This window comes from Phoxinus phoxinus, assembly GCF_949152265.1.
Source record: "Phoxinus phoxinus genome assembly, chromosome: 16".
Taxonomy (NCBI): Eukaryota; Metazoa; Chordata; class Actinopteri; order Cypriniformes; family Leuciscidae; genus Phoxinus; species Phoxinus phoxinus.
In genome coordinates, this window is record NC_136891.1 from 25,541,868 (window position 1) to 25,560,759 (window position 18,892).

At 36.9% G+C, this 18,892-nt stretch overlaps 1 protein-coding gene across 1 annotated transcript; it reads left to right on the forward strand.

Annotated features, from left to right (window-relative positions):
- Nucleotides 1-3,876: 3,876 nt before the first annotated feature.
- On the forward strand, nt 3,877-17,046 carry opn7a (opsin 7, group member a; the record flags this gene model as incomplete). The annotated part of the gene is made up of 5 exons (XM_079583414.1): nt 3,877-3,961; nt 11,748-11,910; nt 14,578-14,705; nt 15,763-16,097; nt 16,402-17,046. The coding sequence occupies 5 exons, from the start codon at nt 3,877-3,879 to the stop codon at nt 17,044-17,046; spliced, it is 1,356 nt and encodes a 451-aa protein (XP_079439540.1).
- Nucleotides 17,047-18,892: the final 1,846 nt, after the last annotated feature.

Consider the following 18,892-nt stretch of genomic DNA (forward strand, 5'->3'; position numbering starts at 1 on the left):
GATTTATAGATTACCATGACAGAATATAGTTGAAGAGTTAACTCCACATCAGAAACATAAATTCATCAACTAACCTTTCAGAGACGTCCTGTTGCATTCTACACGTTGTCACTTCTTGAGTCTCTCCATCTTTGTCTGACTCCGTTTTAACATTAAAGACAGAACAGTTTCTGTCATTTTAGTGTGTCTGTGTGAGGTAATCGCAGCTGCTAACACACGAGCTCTTGAAACCCCGCCCTCTGCAGCAGCTCATTTGCATTTAAAGGGCCAGGCACAAAAGCGTGCGTTTTTGCAAACCCTCAAAAAGTGACAACTTTAACATGCTATATAAAAATATCTGTGGGGTATTTTGTGCTAAAACTTCACACAAACACTCTGGGGACATCAGAGATTTATTTTACATAATCGTTTATATTACATTTAGCATTTTACCACCCCTTTTACATTAGTTAATGTATTAATTAACATGAACCAACAATGAGCAATACATTTGTTACAGTATTTATTCATCTTTGTTAATAGTTAATAAAAATACAGCTGTTCATTGTTTGTTCATGTTAGTTCACAGTCCATTAACTAATGTAAAAAATACAACCTTTGATTGTAATAACGTATTAGTAAATGTTGAAATTAATATTAACTACGATTAATAAATGCTGAAGAAGTATTGTTCATTCTTAGTTCATGTTAACTAAGGTAGTTAACTAATGTTAATGAACCTTATTGTAAAGTGTTACCAGTTCTCTTAAATGTGTCCTCAAAGTGCACCAGAACTGATGCATTCAAAATGTACAAAACAATTTTACGGGACCCCAGAGGGTCTGAAGTCCCGACATCATAGTCTCATCCAGTGGGAAAGGCCAGCTGACCACTTATCTAAATATTTTCTCTCTCTCAATATCTACTGTGGTTAAGTCATACTTATCATATGACTTTCACAAGACTTGTTTCTTATATTTACCACTTGTTTTTCCTCATTAATGAGCTTTGAGAATATCTTCAGAACTGTTCATCATTCCGTGGTAAATTCAGGAAGATGTTTTCTCAGTCTATTCGTGACAACAGTGCAAACACAAATGACAAAACCACACTTTCTCCTTGGAATCGACCTCAAATTCAGATGGATTTTGAATCATTGCGGCTGACTGATATAAATGCATGCCCTGAGAGTGGGTTAGAATACATATAGATTGAGTTATGAATGCATATCTGGAGACATGAAGACTTTGCCCACGCCAGAACAATCTGATGGAGACAGCCCCGTGGTCCCTCCTTTTATTAAATCACAGACTGAGACCTCAGACCTTTCTCTTGTGAACGGCACTGCATTCATACCTATATTCATGTGTTGTGTGTGTGTGATCAATGGATGACTGTTTGGCTGACTGATCCTCATTTCGATGAATTAAAGACATTCTCTGATTTATCACTGTCTGTGTGTGAGTTGGGATGAGTGTGTAGCCTCATAGAGTTTTACAATTTGAGCTGTGAGCGTTCATCATTAATTATGCTTATTTCTGAGTTTTTAATGCCTAATAAGTTGAGAGCTTGGCAAACTAAGGCTTGCGTACACAGTTCCGCCTGTCTTTGTGTCCTGTTGTCATTAATATTGCTCTTTGCCCAGCAGGCTATACAGTATAAAATGGCGTTCACAAACTCACGCCCACTTGGTGGTTCTGAAGCTGTTTTTAATAAGAAATATATCACTGGGACTAAACACTCCAGGCTGCAGTGTTTTTAAAATCTTGTTGTAAAGGTGTGGAGTGAAAGTCATTTCGGAGCAGAATCTAGTTTTGGTAATTCTTTCACTTGGTTATTACGTTTGGCATAGGGGTTTGGGGAATGTAAAGCCCAACCAGCCTTCGACTGTGCGAATATTTGGCATTAATAAGAACACTTCGAGCGCAGTGATGAGACTCGCCAAAGATGAAATGAAGCGAGAATAGAAGCAAGTTTTCAAAAGATGTTGATGATATCTGTAATTTATACAGGCAAAGGTGGCACTCATTTATTCTTTTGAGCAAACATTCTTCCAGTCATTTTATTTTAAAGTATAAACTTCTTATCCTTAGACTATAGTCTTGCAAGTTAGTCATCTTTTTTTTTTTTTAAAGACTGGTAATTACTTTTTAAAGTCAGTTCAATCATGACAACTCTCGGAATAGTTTTGGCATGTTATTGAATATGGCATATTTGAATATTACTGCAGAGCAAGTTTGGACTTGCTACAGCTAATAAATACACAGAAACACGTATGTGAGCATGAAATATATGCTACTGCTGCATAAATAGACATGCATAAATCCTGCAACAGATCTAGGCAGGTGGAGGTGGAGGGTCTCAGAGGAACTCTGATAGCGTGCTGGGACTGGCTTGCAGCAAACACTGATCCGGACTATTTCAATTTTGAGCAAGCACTCTCATTGGCTGCAGGATCAGCAGAGACCAATCAGCTTGTGCCATGCAGTAATGCTGTGATTGCTTGTAAATTGCATGTAAAGGATGAGCCTGAACCCTATGCAGTTTTTAATGGTTGAAATAGATATTTACATAAAAAGGTTGATTAGTCTTATTTGAATTTAAGACTGACTTGACTGCTAGCTGATCAGACTTTTTTTTAAGACCCTTGAATTTGCGTAGAAGGAGGAAGTGTAGGTCTGGGATTTTCAATCTCCGGAGAGGTTTGTGTGTGCAGACTCAGCCTTTCGCTCCACAACTGATCAGTATGCTGCATGTGTGCGTTTGAGGGAAGTAGGTAAGGAAGAAGGGAGGAAAAAGAGGGAATATTTATACAGATGTGATTTAAAGAGCCTGGCAATTAGCCTAATGAAAGTTAAAGGTTATAGACACAGTTTTTAATATTAATCATGCACAACTGTTACTCTCAGCAAAGCGTGCTTCTAAAAGGGTCTAGAGCACATGCACATCACGTTTAATAAAACAAAATTCAGAGAAACGATTTATGTGCTCCAGATTTACTAAAAAGAAGATTAATAGGGAGGATTGAGCAAGCATGCCCATGATTGTTCAAGATAAGGAGGCTATGAAGTAGAAGAATAACTTAGAGAACTGTCAGCATATTTTTACATATAGACAATCACCACAGGTTAAAGGAACAGCTGGCGTTAAAATGAACAATTTGTCATGCTTTTGTTTTATTCAGACTGGTTTTGAGAGCCAGATCATCTGACTCAGAGCTTTTGACTCATTTATTTAGAAATCTTCGAACAATACCGTACTTGTCTCATGAACATGACAAGGTTGATGTCAGGATTAACTGAGAACTGTGTAACGACTTTAATTGCATTTGCATATGCATTTGGCAGATGCTTTAGCTACATATTTTTTCATGCATTCCTTGGGAATCAAACCCATGATCCAATGCATGCACTACATGAAGCCTATGCTGTACTAATTTAGCTAAACAGAAATGCAGTGGCATATGTAGGCTATTTTATTTGAAATCCAGAAGGCATAAAAAAAAAAAAAAAAAAAAAAAAAATGGTCACATCCATTAATGAGACTAAGTTCAATATCCTATAAATTATATCAGTAGTGAGTTATGGGGACACGTATGATTTCCAGATACATCAAAATAATGTATTCAAAGAATGAGGCAATACATTATAAACCCGTAGCATTCTTCTGTAATTGACATGTGTCCTCTCTCTCTCTCTCTCTCTCTCTCTCTCTCTCTCTCTCTCTCTCTCTCTCTCTCTCTCTCTCTCTCTCTCTCTCTCTCTCTCTCTCTCTCTCTCTCTCTCTCTCTCTCTCTCTCTCTCTCTCTCTCTCTCTCTCTCTCTCCTCTCTCTCTCTCCTCTCTCTCTCTCTCTCTCTCTCTCTCTCTCTCTCTCTCTCTCTCTCTCTGTTTTACAGATGCGAGGACTGGACAACAGCAGCTTCCAGTCTAACATCCCAGTGGTTGCTGACATCACAGTGGGCGTGGTTTACTCCCTTTTTGGTAAGAGCGAGAATTCGTTTATTTTTTCATCAAATTTGTTCTATGAACCATAACCGAATTACAGGTTTTCCATCTGCCACTGAGAGAATGTGTGGACTGCACTTGCAATTGCAAGGCTGTGTTCTGGCATCCTATGCTCTTAAATTAACATAAGTGAATGGAAAAGGTGTATGGTATATGATTGTACATGCAGGTGATAGTAAGTGATACGGATTAGGTTTGTGATTATCAGAACGCTAAAATGAAATTGTGATTGCTGTTTGCGCAATCTGATCGCAATTTGAACGCCGTGCAATTTGCGGTAAGGCAAATCATAACAGATAAAAAGCACACATACACAGACATGCAATGCATATATGTATTTTAAAATACATATAGTGTGGTTTTCCATTCTACAATTGCTAAATTATCTTGGCCTTTAGTGTGCTTTGCGAATTACGTCATTTATAAAATGAATTAAAGCCTGTTATTCTACTGTTTTTCTACTGCTGATTTTTCAACATATTCACCCTTGCTTGTGCATGACTTTCTGTAGGCTGTGTGTGTGTGTAGTCATGTGATTTAAACTCAACTCTGTCATCTATTCTTCTTCGAACAAAGATCTCTGCAAACATCCTTTCTGTTTGATGAATGGTTGGATTGAAGGTAACACCTATGCCTGCACATAAAGCTTGAACACAAGTACACAAGTGGAAAAAGAAAAAGCTTCAGCACTACAGAACAACTTACGATCCTCCTTCTTGGTCTAACTGATTTATTTATTTGTTTACTTTTTTTTGTCAGTTCCTTGCATAGTTCATTGCAGCGTGATTAAAATAATTAGACATGTGGTTGATGAAAGTGTTCACTTTTAGCATCATAATTACTGATGCGTTCGGGACAGAAACAATGGAGGTGGATTGAATGCCAGAATACTTGAGTGCCAAATGCTAATTGGCTTTTGCAATTCGACATACAAAGCATTGACCTTCTCCTTTCTTCGGTGTCTCTTGCTTCTCGCTCTCTTTTGTTCCCTCGTTGCATCTGTACTTGATTCTGACTATTGAACCATCAAATACTTGAATAGTGACTGTTGAACTGTATATTTTACATTTGCCCTTGGCAACATCCCTTTGGTGTTTAATGTTTCTCGTATCACTTCTCCTATATTGTTTTCTACATTGTATAGAGTATCTGAGTCTTTTATTGTTGATTGCAAAGAAGAAAAAGGACTGCATTTGAAACATACAAAAGAACATAAAAGGAAGATGGAAGGAAAAAATACAAAGAGGCAAAGGAAACATCAATCAGTAAGAAAGAAAAGATAGTCCTTAAAGGTCCCATGGCATGAAAATTCCACTTTATGAGGGTTTTTTTAAACATTAATATGACTTCCCCTAGCCTGCCTATATGGTCTAGCCTGGTTCTACCAGACTCTCATACATTTCATTTGTACAGAGAGTCTGGCCTCTCTCCATTGACAAGCGTTAACTTCCTCGAAGGCGGGGGCAGATCCAATAGTTTTAACAGAGTCACTCTGGATCTACCATAACCAATCGCTAACGTTTGGTCGTGACGTATGATGACTCAAACTAGCGCACAACCTCAACGTCATCGTTCTCAGCCACTCCCTCTGTTCGCTGATTGGACCGATAAAAAATTGACTGGAGAAAACCCAAGAATATACCACAATCCCAGACGTAGTTCTGAAGGAAAATGAAAATGAGCGGAAGTACGTAGGAGGGCTGAGCAAGGCTACCTATGGTCCCCCAGTGGCTAGAGATTGTGATGGGTGCAAGTTCAACCAAGCCCTGGGTAACCTGCTCCGCCTTAGAGAAAATGAAAGCTCAGATGGGCGAATCTGGAATCATACGGGGAAAGGTTACCTGCCCTTTCTCTGCTTTTTTATTTTCTCTGGAAATGTGCCAACACAACTTCCTAAAGTTTTGTATGGTCCAAACATACAAAAGACTAAAAGATCAACTTCACATCGTTTCTCTTAGTAGGATGAAAATAATCTTATTTAAACTGTTATTAAAATATATACAGAAGAAAGCGATCAAAGAACAATCCCTTTCCAATTGCCCAAGCTGTCAATCACACAGCGCAAGTTTATCTGGACACTTGCCAAAACTCGTTGCTAATAATATAGCTAACAATCATGTGTTAGGGTTTTAGAACAATTTCTGTAGTTTTGACTGATAATTTGATTATAATTCTGATTGTAAATCTTTTCTCTAAAGTCCACCATCCATCTCTCAGCATTTTCTTGCTCTTTTGGAAAGTTGTGGAGTAATGTGAAAAGGTCTGTTAGTGGAAGCTTTTATATACTTTACAAGTAACAAAATCATTCTAAAATCCATATTTCATTTCCACTTATTTATTTATTTGATAAGAAGCTGTACCAAGAGGGATAATGTACAGTCAGTCTGTCATCATACAACTTTACAGGGTGATAAAAGACAACCCTGTCAGGTTAATTTACATGATACCTGTAATGGGAATATTACCATGGTGTATTTTATTGATGAAATAACTCGGTTGTGTGCTTGCTGTTCCTTTACAGAAGAGCTCAGAGCACATTTGAAGCTAGCCAATATCAGCGTACATTTGATGAGATTTTCTGACAGTATGGTTCATGATCTAAAGGTGGTTTGCTGATCATATCTGTCAAAATGTTTAATAGACCGAAAATGTATTTTATGATAGAATTTCTTTTTTTTCCAAGTTCCATTTTATGAAGTAATCTAACCAGCTGAGGCATTGTGTTCTCCAATCTGATTAAAGCTGATTTAATAATGCGGAAATCTGACAGGCAAGGAATATCCCTTCAAATCATTGTTGTTAAGCCGTAAAGCCTTAAATAAAATCTATAATAATGTAAATGGTTGGAACATATGTTTAGTAATCTAAAATCAATCCAAATGTTTATAAATTTGACACAAAAAAGTATAATCTTATATCAACCAACATTAAAGGTGCAGTAAGCGATTTTTTTTTTAAAAGTTGTCAGACCAAGCAGCACAACAAACATGTAGCCAATCAGCAACAGGGGGTGTGTCCACTCATTGTGGGGGAGGAGAGAGAGCAAGAGGGAGTTTTGAAGAAAGACTGTAGAAAGAGAGATGGCCGAGAGACATTACAAAAGAGAAAAGCTGAGAGGAATATCACTGGAAAATTAAGGGTTATAATCAGGCAAGAGCTTTAGGACCCACATTAATATTAGAAAAGCTTTCCAATGCTGGATAGACCTAAGCGGGAAGACCTGAAAACAGACGCGGAGGTTTAGTTGTTTCTGTGAGTAACATTGGTCTTGCAGTTTCACAGAACCAAGATATGCTGTTGTTGTAATATAGTAACAGAACAGTTTTGAGTGTCTTTGTTTGTCTGGAGCTGCTGCTGGAGACCAACAACCAACTCTTGTTTGTATATACTCTTGTGTACTGCAAGTACTTTTTTTCTTTCTTTTTTTGTGCTTGTTGTTCGTTCATCATCTTATTTGTTCTTTGCTTCTGCAGACATCCCCTCTTGCATTGCGTGTGTAACTGAGGTCAGCTATAGCTGTGCAGGTCAAATTCTCTGCCCTGCGCTGGAGACTGACACTAAAGAATGCAGTGTTTTAGTGTCCTTGTTAGCGCGCAATTCGGGGAAATTACATACGGCACCAAGCTATTTCTAATGGCTTTTTTCTGGCCACAAAGTTTCATACACAACAGCCCTTCCAAGAATTTAATAATTGGCTTTTCACTTAGCTCCGTCCTCTTGTTTACTGTTGCCCGCTCAGCTTGATTCATTCTCTCAACAGAATGAATTACAGATTTCTCATAAAATTTGCTCATAAAGTGGTGGGAAAAAAAATAACTAGGCCTACTTATTATTCTTACATGTGCTGCAATGAAGTGTGGTATTGCAACGCATTTTTATTTGCCATTTTCTTTAAAGAAATTGTCTAACTTATGCCTTAACATAATTAAAAAATGCAAAAACTGTAGTTAACTCTTTTGTTGCTATATCACCTCTACCTGAATCAATAAGTGAATGAATTACCATTAAAATATTTATAATGAATTTACCTTGGAATGTTTTTACATGCATTTTTACATTCATCTGCCTTCACCTGAGATAGAAGCATGGTGTGCGTTTCTCAAAAAAGAAATTAACATTTGGAAAATGGAAAAATATAATGTTTATACTATCTGGCTACCATGTGACACCAATATATTCCCCAGCATATTTTTTTTTAATAAATTTTATAAATGTTCATCCAAAAACACAGGACTGCGGCTGACTTGTTGTCAATGACTTTGCAGACAGTGTTTGCGCACAAAGCTACCTCACAAAACTGATTTCAGACAGACTTCTGAGGCAGCATAATGCTTTAATGATGTACAACAAAATAGAGAGAGAGCTCTTGTGATTACTAAGCAAATATTGAATTACTACAATACTAATTTCTTGCTAGAATCAAAATCGTTCATGTAGTCTGCAGAATCTTCAGTGATTTCTAAACGTCTATATTCGGCACAGCATTTTGAACAAGTTTTAACCTTGACAGAGACAACTGACAGACCACTGCATGTAAAGCATTGCAATAATCCAGTTGTGAAGATATAAAAACATGTATAACTTTTTTGAAGATCATTACCTGATAAAACCTTTTTCAGTTTTGCAATCCTTCTTAATTTAAAGAATTTTATTTACCACTATATATATTTGAGTCAAATTTGATGTCTGAGTCAAAAATTACACCCTAGATTAGTGGCATGACTTTTAATGCAGGATGTGAACTGTCCCCTGTACTTTACTGAAGTATTTATTTATTTATTTTTTGCAGTGAATTACAATTTTTGCTTTTTTATCATTTAACATTAAGTAATTGGAATTCATCCATTATTTCACATCCTCAAGGCAATCAGCAGTGTATTTTCAACATTATTTCCTGCTTTAAAAGTAAGATACAACTGCGTATGATCTTTATAACAGTGATATGATAGCGGCCCTAGAATAAAGCTCTGAGGTACCCCGTAAGTTATAGGAGCAGAAGAAGAATGACAGTTCCCGATCTTGAATGTTCTGCACTTCATGTAAGAAAACCAACATAAGGCCACTTCATTTACCCCGACACACAGCTCAAGGCACTCTAACATAATTACATGATCCAGCGTGTCAAAAGCTGTACTCAAGTCTAGCAAGACAAGGCCAACAGTTTCCATGGTAGCTTCTAAAAAAAAAAAATGTAACACCCTAATAAGGGCAAACTCAGTACTATGGACGGTTTTAAAACCCGACTGAAACTTATCCATGATATTTATCTCGGCTAAGAATGAAGAGAGCTGTCACAATACAACTTTTCTAGAATTTTTGCTATGAAAGGATGTTTAGAAATAGGATGGACATTTTGAAGCCCAGAAGGGTCCAGACCAGTTTTTTTTTCTTCTTTTTTTCTCAAGCTTGATGGGACACAACCCTGAGTCAGACCTTTGTTAATAATTGATAAAATACATATACCAAAAGTATAAAAAATTAACTTCAGTGAAAAGTCTTGTTAAAATCACATAATTTGGAGATGATGTGACTTTTAATGTACACATAATCTCTTTGATTTCAGACAGTGACATCATCTTAAAGGCTCTAAACGAGCCAGCGGGAGCCACAACTTCACAAGTTGGATCGCTGATTGAATACCATTTCCTTTATTAATAAAAACTGTAAAACCCTAAAAAAAAAAAAATACTATAACAAATTCATTGCTCATTTTTATTCATGTTAGCTTGCATGAGCTAACTAATGGGATCTTATTGTAAAGTTTCTTATCGTCACATTTGAAGTAGGCCTACATTGTAAAAATTATTTGATTAAGAAGTTATGACAACATGTTTTTACATTGCATTAACTCGTCAAAATAAGTTAAGCAATTTTATACTTTTTTATAAGTTATACAAGATCAACTCATGTTTAAAAACCAGTTAAATGTCATTTAAGTTGATTGTACTTAAAAAATTTAAGGCAGCAACTTTTTAGTTTACAGTGTATGTGTAATTTATGTAGCAGAACAAGCGTGAAAGTCTTTTTAAATAATGTTATTTTGGTACCGCTTTAGATTACAGCCCGGAAAGTACTGTGTAATTAAAGCGATTTAACAGCGTAACTTTCTGTAATTATAGTGTACCTATAAAGTACTTGTGTAAGTATAAGGGAACAACATGTAAAGTTTGGGGAATAAAGGGGTAACAACCAGAAGAAAAAAATAAATACTGTAAATATTATAGAACTAAGGGGTACATCCTACTAATATGATACAACAATCATGTTTGGGACCAATTTAGCAAGAACATACACTCCGTACCTATTTGTAATAATGGTGTACCAATACTAGGCTTTTTAAAAATGACAGGGTACATATATGCATTTATACAGTAATCTTTTTAACAAAAGTGCACTGAAAACTAAAACGATTTCAATAGATAATTACCTTAGTCCTATACCAAGAGTTGTTTCTCATGAGGACAACTGTAAAAATAAATATACATGGCTCCTCAGTGATAAAACTCTTGCTGAATCATGCTTGATGAAGATAAATTCATGGTGGAGGTGTGAGTTTGTGGTCCTATGAACCCAGAACATGACAATTGACACTGTATTGGTTTAAATGGGTTTCTGTGTTGCATTTTATCTCTCAAAATGATGGGTGCCATTTTAAAAATGTGGTTACTTTGTTTATATGGTCAAAAAGGATTTTGGATTGATCTACTCCTAATTTAGAGATGGGGATTAGGACAGCAAGTAAATTACATGACCTTGGTGTTGTCAACAACAACAACAACAAAAAAAACATAATTTAATGTAATTTGGCAGATTTTTTTTACATGGGTGGTGGGAGACAATTTTGGATTCGGACTGCAATAAAATATAAACTCATCCCTTGTAAATGTTGAAAATACCTTCCGTCTGCATTTTCTTGCATTTCCTATCTCCTCCTTTTCTTCCGGTGTCATCTCTCTGTGTCCCATACACGCATACTGTACTTGGCTGTCACTTCTTGTTACCAAGGCACACTCCGTACCTATTTGTAATAATGGTGTACCAATACTAGGCTTTTTAAAAATTACAGGGTACATGTATGCATTTATACAGTAATCTTTTTAACAAAAGTGCACTGAAAACTAAAACGATTTCAACTTTTGCTTAAATATTGGTGAAAGATACTCTTGTTTCATGTAGTGGTGCTTGTTACCCTCTTGTTCCATGTAGTTACAGGGTAAGTACAATAAAAATACATACACACAATCCAATATCACTGACTCGGAAACCTTGATAGTAGAATAAGGGGTACTTATTAGAATAAGTATCGCTTAGTTATAATACTTACAGTATAAATATATGTTTAATTCACCTGGTTGTTACCCCTGTATTCCCCAAACTTTACATATTGTTCCCTTATACTTGCATGCAAGTTAGGTAGGTACACTATAATTACAGAAAGTTACACTGTAAATTCGTCTTAATTACGCAGTACTTTCCGGGCAGTAATCTAAAGCGTTACCGTTATTTTATAATAAATCATAAACGCCCTTTTTAAAAACTCCTGAAGAAACTCATCACTAAAACATCAGGTTTGGGGACTAATGCCTCAATTGACATATCTTTTCTGCAACTGTTCTACTTTTATCAAGAATTTTTAAATTCTGGATTAAGTCCAATATGTTGGTTGATAAAAAAAAAAGAAAAGAAAAAAAGAAGAAGCTTCAGTAAGATTTTCTGCCACATCATATACCACAAATTCATCTCACATTTTTTTGTCCTGCAGGTGTTTGTTCACTATGTGGAAACAGTATGCTGCTGTATGTGTCCTACAAGAAGAAGCACCTGTTAAAACCAGCCGAGTTCTTCATTATTAACCTGGCCATCAGCGACCTGGGCATGACCCTCAGCCTCTATCCCCTCGCGGTCACCTCAAGCTTCGCTCACAGGTACCACAAAGAAGGAAAAGCTCAAAAATAATAAATGGAAAAAAAAAAACATAGAAAAAGGTGCAAGCTGTGCTGCAGCGTAACGGTAACATCAGGAGACCCCTTAATTTTTTATTGGGGGTTCTTAGTATTTGGTCTTAAGTCCTATACCAAGAGTTGTTTCTCATGAGGACAACTATAAAAATAAATATACATGGCTCCTCAGTGATAAAACTCATGCTGAATCATGCTTGATGAAGATACATTCATGGTGGAGGTGTGAGTTTGTGGTCCTATGAACCCAGAACATGACAATTGACACGGTATTGGTTTAAATGGGTTTCTGTGTTGCATTTTATCTTTTAAAAATGATGGATGCCATTTTAAAAATGTGGTAACTTTGTTTATATGGTGAAAAAGGATTTTGGATTGATCCACTCCTAATTTAGAGATGGGGATTAGGACAGCAAGTAAATTACCAACAACAACAACAAAAAACAGTATGTAATTTGGCAGATTTTTTTTTACATGGGTGGTGGGAGACAATTTTGTATTCGGACTGCAATAAAATATAAACTAATCCCCTGTAAATGTTGAAAATACCTCACGTATGCATGAGAAACAATTAAAGGTAGATTTTTTTCTTCTTTTTTTTTCTTTGCTATCTCCTCCTTTTCTTCCGGTGTCATCTCTCTGTGTCACATACACGCATACTGTACTTCATGTTACCAAGGCAAAATGGTTCATATAAACCAAACCAAAAAGGCACAGGCACACACATACATACAGTTCAATGCTCCATAAAGAGGTTACAGGAAAACGGCCGGTAAACTCAAAGATAATGGTGATGTAAGCAGCCATGTAAAGAATGCAGTAGACAGACCCAATCCAATGGCTCCTTTTGCACAGAGCGGCTCTGTGTCACAGCCAGAACACTTCTCACACACAAATCCAGTCCACAGCCATCAAGGTTAAACTGTCCTTAACTCCAGACTGTGGTTAAGAATGACGATTGCAATTACTAGTTTGTTTGACTTCATGCTGGAATGTAACTCAAGTCAGAGATGTACACAACAAATTATTTATGTATTTCTCGGTTTGTGGCAGTGGTGGATTGTACATCAGGCAAATAAACTTAAATCCATTACAAGGGGAGAATGTCCTTTTATGCACTATTTATTGCACATTTGTTGGGTGGCTGTGTGTAAGACAGCAGATAAAATGCCAACTAGTCATATAATCGCCGTGCATAGCACAATAAATAAGTGGGAGAAAATAATGCTTCCCTTATCTTTACTTGTTGACATCAGAGGACTTGCGTCCAATCAAATATATATCAATATTTTGGCATAAATTCATCGGTCACTTGGTTATGTGGATTATACTGATACAATACACTGCCTGTTTGTTAAGATGGTACATTACGTTGTGTTGTGTTGTGTTGTGTTGTGTGCATTTACAAAATGATCACTTTTCCTGTTCAGTCTATGTCCTTTGCATTCATGCCTTTGGCAGATTTTTTTCAATGTCCATAGCTTTTTACATTTTTCCCTGTGTGTGTGTTTCCTGGGAATCAAACCCATGACCTTTGCATTGATCCTAGTGCTATGCCCTTTCATTTGAGAACAGGAACGCCATATAAGTATTATCATGAACTGCATTAACCCCACAAAATACAAATTGTTATGTTAATGCAGTTCATGAGAATATTAATTAATTTCAGTTTTCTATTTTGTTAACATTTTATATTTCAATGTGTTATTTTCATTTATTTGTATTCATTTCAATACATTTTAAATTGAAAATGTCTTTATTTTTTAAATATGCCTTATTCTTAAATGATTTTATACATTTATATTACTCCTTATCATGGTTATCCATACATAAAGCCATTTCAATTACTTCTGTCTATAAATTTTGCTATATCAAAAAACTTGCCATGTCTTATTTTAGGGCAAAAATATTGGTTTTATTATACATTTTGCAATGCAAAAAAATGCTGATTTGGCAAGAAAAAAGCAAAAAATCCTTCATTGAGGAGGTCTAGGCCACATCCATGTGTTAAAGGGGCTTAAAGGGATACTCCACAGGTTTTTCATATTAAACTATGTCATTCCCTTAACTAATACGAGTTGATGCATATCTCTCTCGTCTCAGTGCGTGCACTTAATCGCTCTGGCGCGCCGCGACATTTTGATAGCGCTTAGCTCAGCCCAGTTCATTCATAGGCACCAAACAAAGATGAAGTTAGAAGCGACCAAACACCTCCACGTTTTCCCTATTTAAATACAGTTACACGAGTAGTTACACAACCAAGTAAGGTGACACAAAATAAAACGTTACGTTTTTCTAAGAGGGTTAAAAAGGATAACTATAATGTATGGCGGAATAGCACTTGGAGCACTTCGACTTTAATATGAAAAAAACGGTGGGGCATCCCTTTAATAGGTCTGGAGTTGGTAAATGACATTGATTCTGTTTTCTTACTTTTTATGTCAACCTGCTGAGGTTACAGGGTTTTGAGATTATATAAATATTACATTTCTTCTAAAACTGCAATCTTCACTTTTGTTTTGAATTGTATTTGTTTTATATTGAAATAGCTTCTGAATGTTACATCAAACATCTATCCTTGATCTTGATCTCTATTTTGCTGTTTCTTATGAGTGCTGTTTCTGTTTTTTGCAGGTGGCTTTATGGAAAGACAGTATGTGTGATCTATGCCTTCTGTGGTGTTTTGTTCGGGATCTGCTCTCTGACCACTCTCACTATACTCAGCACTGTTTGCTGCCTCAAAGTCTGCTATCCACTTCACGGTATTCATACCCTATACATTCTAGTTTTTAAATGCAGTGGTGTCCAAAAGTCCACAAATTTTGGGGGGTTTATTGTCTCAAATCAACATACAGTACTGGCGTTTTGTTTTTGTTTTTCGTTCGTTTTGTGAACACTTCAGTTGAGAGTGATTCAACCACTTACTTGTTTTGTTCCTCAATGAATCACAGTTTTTAATGAATCATTTGAATGGACGATTCAATGTTTTGCCCAATAAAGATGGCCCTAAAGATAGGCCCCACTCCTCACTGTCCTCTACTCTTTACTCTATTTGATTATGTATAGCCGCGTTTCCATCGCAGGAACTTTACCCAGGAACTAGGAACTTTGGGGTGGTGCTCGGTGTGTTTCGAGTGCAGGGACCAGGGTCTAAATGAAGTTCCGGGTAACAATTTCCACCTCAGAAAGTCCCTGCTGGTGAGGTAGTACTTTTTAAAAGTTCAGGAACTTTCGGGGGGGACATGGGCGCTGAAAATGCTGATTGGTTGAGTTTGCACAGCATTTCGATTGGTTGACTGGTGTGTGCAGTAAGAGTTGTTTGCTATTCGAATCAACAATGGAGTTTAAAAAGTATGACAGATGGACCGACGACAAGGTTCTGGCTTTATTAATCTTAAATTCAGAGGATGAAATCCAGCGGGAACTGTAAAGTAGCGCGCAGTCCTACGTCACCAGACTAATTTGCCTAATCTTCCCGGTACTTTAAATCACGATGGAAACGCAGACAGCAGGTCTGGGGGAAAAAAAGTTACTGGGACAAATTGTTTCGGGTAATTTTGGTGGAAACGCGGCTTAAGTGTGAACTCGCTTTTAAGTGTGAACTCGTTTTCATCAAGGGTGCATATTGGCCGCAAAGGGGGCGTTTGTTAACACCCTATGGTCTTGTGGACTTAATGGACACGCACATTGTCGAGTTCACATGAAGTGTGCCATTTGGGACAGGGCCATAGTCACTTAAAAAAAATAGTAACTGAACCCCCCCTATTATTGTATTCGTTCTATTCTATTCTATTCTAATGTATATGTGTGTCTCTGTAGGTAATAGGTTCAGCTATGAGCACGGCCGTGTGTTAATAGCGTGCGCGTGGGCCTATGCTCTTGTGTTCGCTTGCTCTCCTCTCGCCCACTGGGGGCAGTATGGTCCCGAACCCTACGGGACGGCCTGCTGTATCGACTGGTCCTGGTCCAATGACGACTCAGTTGCCCGCTCCTACACCACTGTGCTCTTCATCGCCTGTTACCTGCTGCCGTGCGGCATCATCATTGTCTCCTACACGCGCATACTGCTCACGGTCCGAGAGTCCCGCAGAGCGGTGGAGCAGCACGTGTCAGTGCAGACACGCATGGGCAACATCCAGGCAATCATAGTGAAGGTGCAGTCTTTATTGTTTTACACAGGTTACGGTTTTAGCAGGTTTTTGATGGTAATATCCTTTTTTTTTTTTTTTTTACAATTACTAACAAGCATTTACAAAAACTTTTAAAAACTCTTGACAGCTACATACCTACATCACACAATTAGGCAAATTAACCATTTTCCACTCAAAACCATATTAATTACTAAATAATTATTTTAATTAAATATCAAGATTTTTGGCTTTGCAATACTTTACAATACTGTAAAATGATCGCATGATGTAAGTTCTTCATGCCGGGTCTTTCTCTGTCTTTCCTCAGCTGAGTGTGGCGGTGTGTATAGGATTCTTTGCTGCATGGAGTCCATACGCACTGGTGTCTATGTGGGCGGCGTTCGGCCGTTTTGAGGACATCCCGCCCATGGCCTTTGCCATCCCTGCGGTTTTTGCCAAATCCTCCACCCTGTATAACCCTCTCATCTACCTCTTGCTCAAACCCAACTTCCGCCACCTCCTCTGCAAGGACATGCGCTCCCTGCGAGGGGTTTGCGTGCACCACTGCCTGTGCCAGTGTTTTTCCCGCCCGTCACTGGCCCTCAGTCTGCGGCCCCTGCGGCGACGAGGCCAATCCATCTCAGATTCAACAGGGGGGCCTGTAGGTCCATGTCACTGCCCTTGCGAGAGGTGCAATGACCCGTTTGAGCAGTTTAAACAGTACCCACGCCGCTGTCCCGTCAAAGTTAACACTGTGCAGTTGTCTCTGCAGGACAGCACCGAACCTGAATTGGAGCCGGAACAAGAACCTAGAATGATTACACAAGTAAAACCAAAGAGCCAGTCAATGGAGTGTAAGAAGTCCGTGCGGGTGATCGTGAGGGGGCGGAAATCCTCCGAGATTGACAGTCTGGAGATCACCTTGGAAACAGTGCCTGCTCACTGCAAAGCTGCCAAAAACACCAAACCGTAACACCTGAGCCTATGCATGGGTGTGTATTTATACTCGTGCGGTGAGTGTGTGTGTGTGTATTCGCTTGCCTCAGAGGGGAGTAAATAGACTTTCACATATTGCTCAATTAAGGCGGTGAGAACAAATTTCTTTCTGAACAAATTTCTGTGTGTATTGACATAATGATTGTTTTGGTATTTTAAGTTATTTTTTTTGTAAAAAGAGGTTTCTTATGGACAACTGACACAATATATGCATTTTTTAGCACATATAATTTTTAAATGAAGTGTTATGCCTTCTAAGCTACCTGCTGAGGGAACAAACAAGTCGCTTTGATAAAGGTGTACGTGTTGGAGAAACTTCCTTCAGATATCCTTCAAATTTTGACTGTATTGACGTTCATGTTTGTATTCATTCACACTCATGAAGTATCTACACTCTTAGAAGAAAATATTTTATCTAGAACCTGAAATGGCTCTGTAAGGCTCTTCATATATAGAACCTTTTAGGTGTTCCTGTTCCCATAATGGGATAATTTTATGGATTTGGTTTTATTTAATGATTTTTGAAAAATTTATTTATGAAAAAATTAAAATGTTATTAATTAAACCCCTTGTAAACGTACTTTATCACTAGAACAAATAGAAATAACTAAACATGAAAGTGTTTAACATGAAATATGAAAATCTGGCCCAGACAATTTGGAAAGACTTTCAGACAGGGTCCAAACTTAAAACTTAAACACTTAAAAATAAATAAATAAAATAATTGAGAACTGCTACATAATACATATTACTCGCATTAAGCCACCAAAACTGGAAAATGATAAACAAAATCACAGTTCTGTAAGCAGTTCTACTGAGAAATGGACTGCATCTGAGTACTTCAACCGTACTTCCATACTAGACAGTATGCGAAAAACATGTGAGCCGAGTAATTTGTCCGAATTCATATTCATAAAACAGTATGCAAACAGTACTTTCAATGGCATTCAGTGAACACTTTACTATCCCATGAGGCCACGGGAGATGATTTGTGAATGGCAGTGAAGCAACACAACTGAAGATCACATGAGAGTGATAATATGACGGATGTAGTAAGTCCGCATTTCATTCAATCACATATAGAAAATGTTTAACCATTGTACGTCTCAAATTACATATAGTTCAGTATGCGATTTCGGACGCAGCAATGGAGACCAGTTTGTATATGAAGCTGTAAAGGCACTTGTGTGGTTGTCACAGTATGCAGGATTTTTTTTTTTTGTTTAAAGGACAAAAATATACTTTTGATATTAAAAAAACACGCAAAATACATTTTAATCAATGATATAAAATATTTATGTACAGTGAATTTTCACTTTTATTGGCAGATGTGGCAAAAAGCTGCACTGGATCTGCACTGTAAAAAAATAAAATAATAATTATGATTTCATCACACCTTTTTATCTTTTGTCAAATTAACTTAGTTAATGAGATTCAGAAAACATGTTTTGAGTTTCTATTTCTTAAACCAATCTCCTTTATTGTATTAACTCTTTTTCTTCTTCTTTTTTCACTCAACTTAAAATTTTAAGGCAACCAGGTATTTTACTTTTTTAAGTTAAACCAACAACAACAGGGTCTTTAAATAAGATGTACCACATATAATATGCTTTTTTATTATTTATTAATATCATTATCTATTGATTACTATTCCAATCAAAAGTATTTTGGATTATTTATTTAAATTCACTGCATTTGCTTATTTATAAATTCCATTATTTATTTATTTATGCATTTTGATCAAGTGTATATATATCCTGTGGAAAGAACCTTAATCTGAAAGATCATTATTACTGTTACTTAATTATTTAAGTAAAACCCTT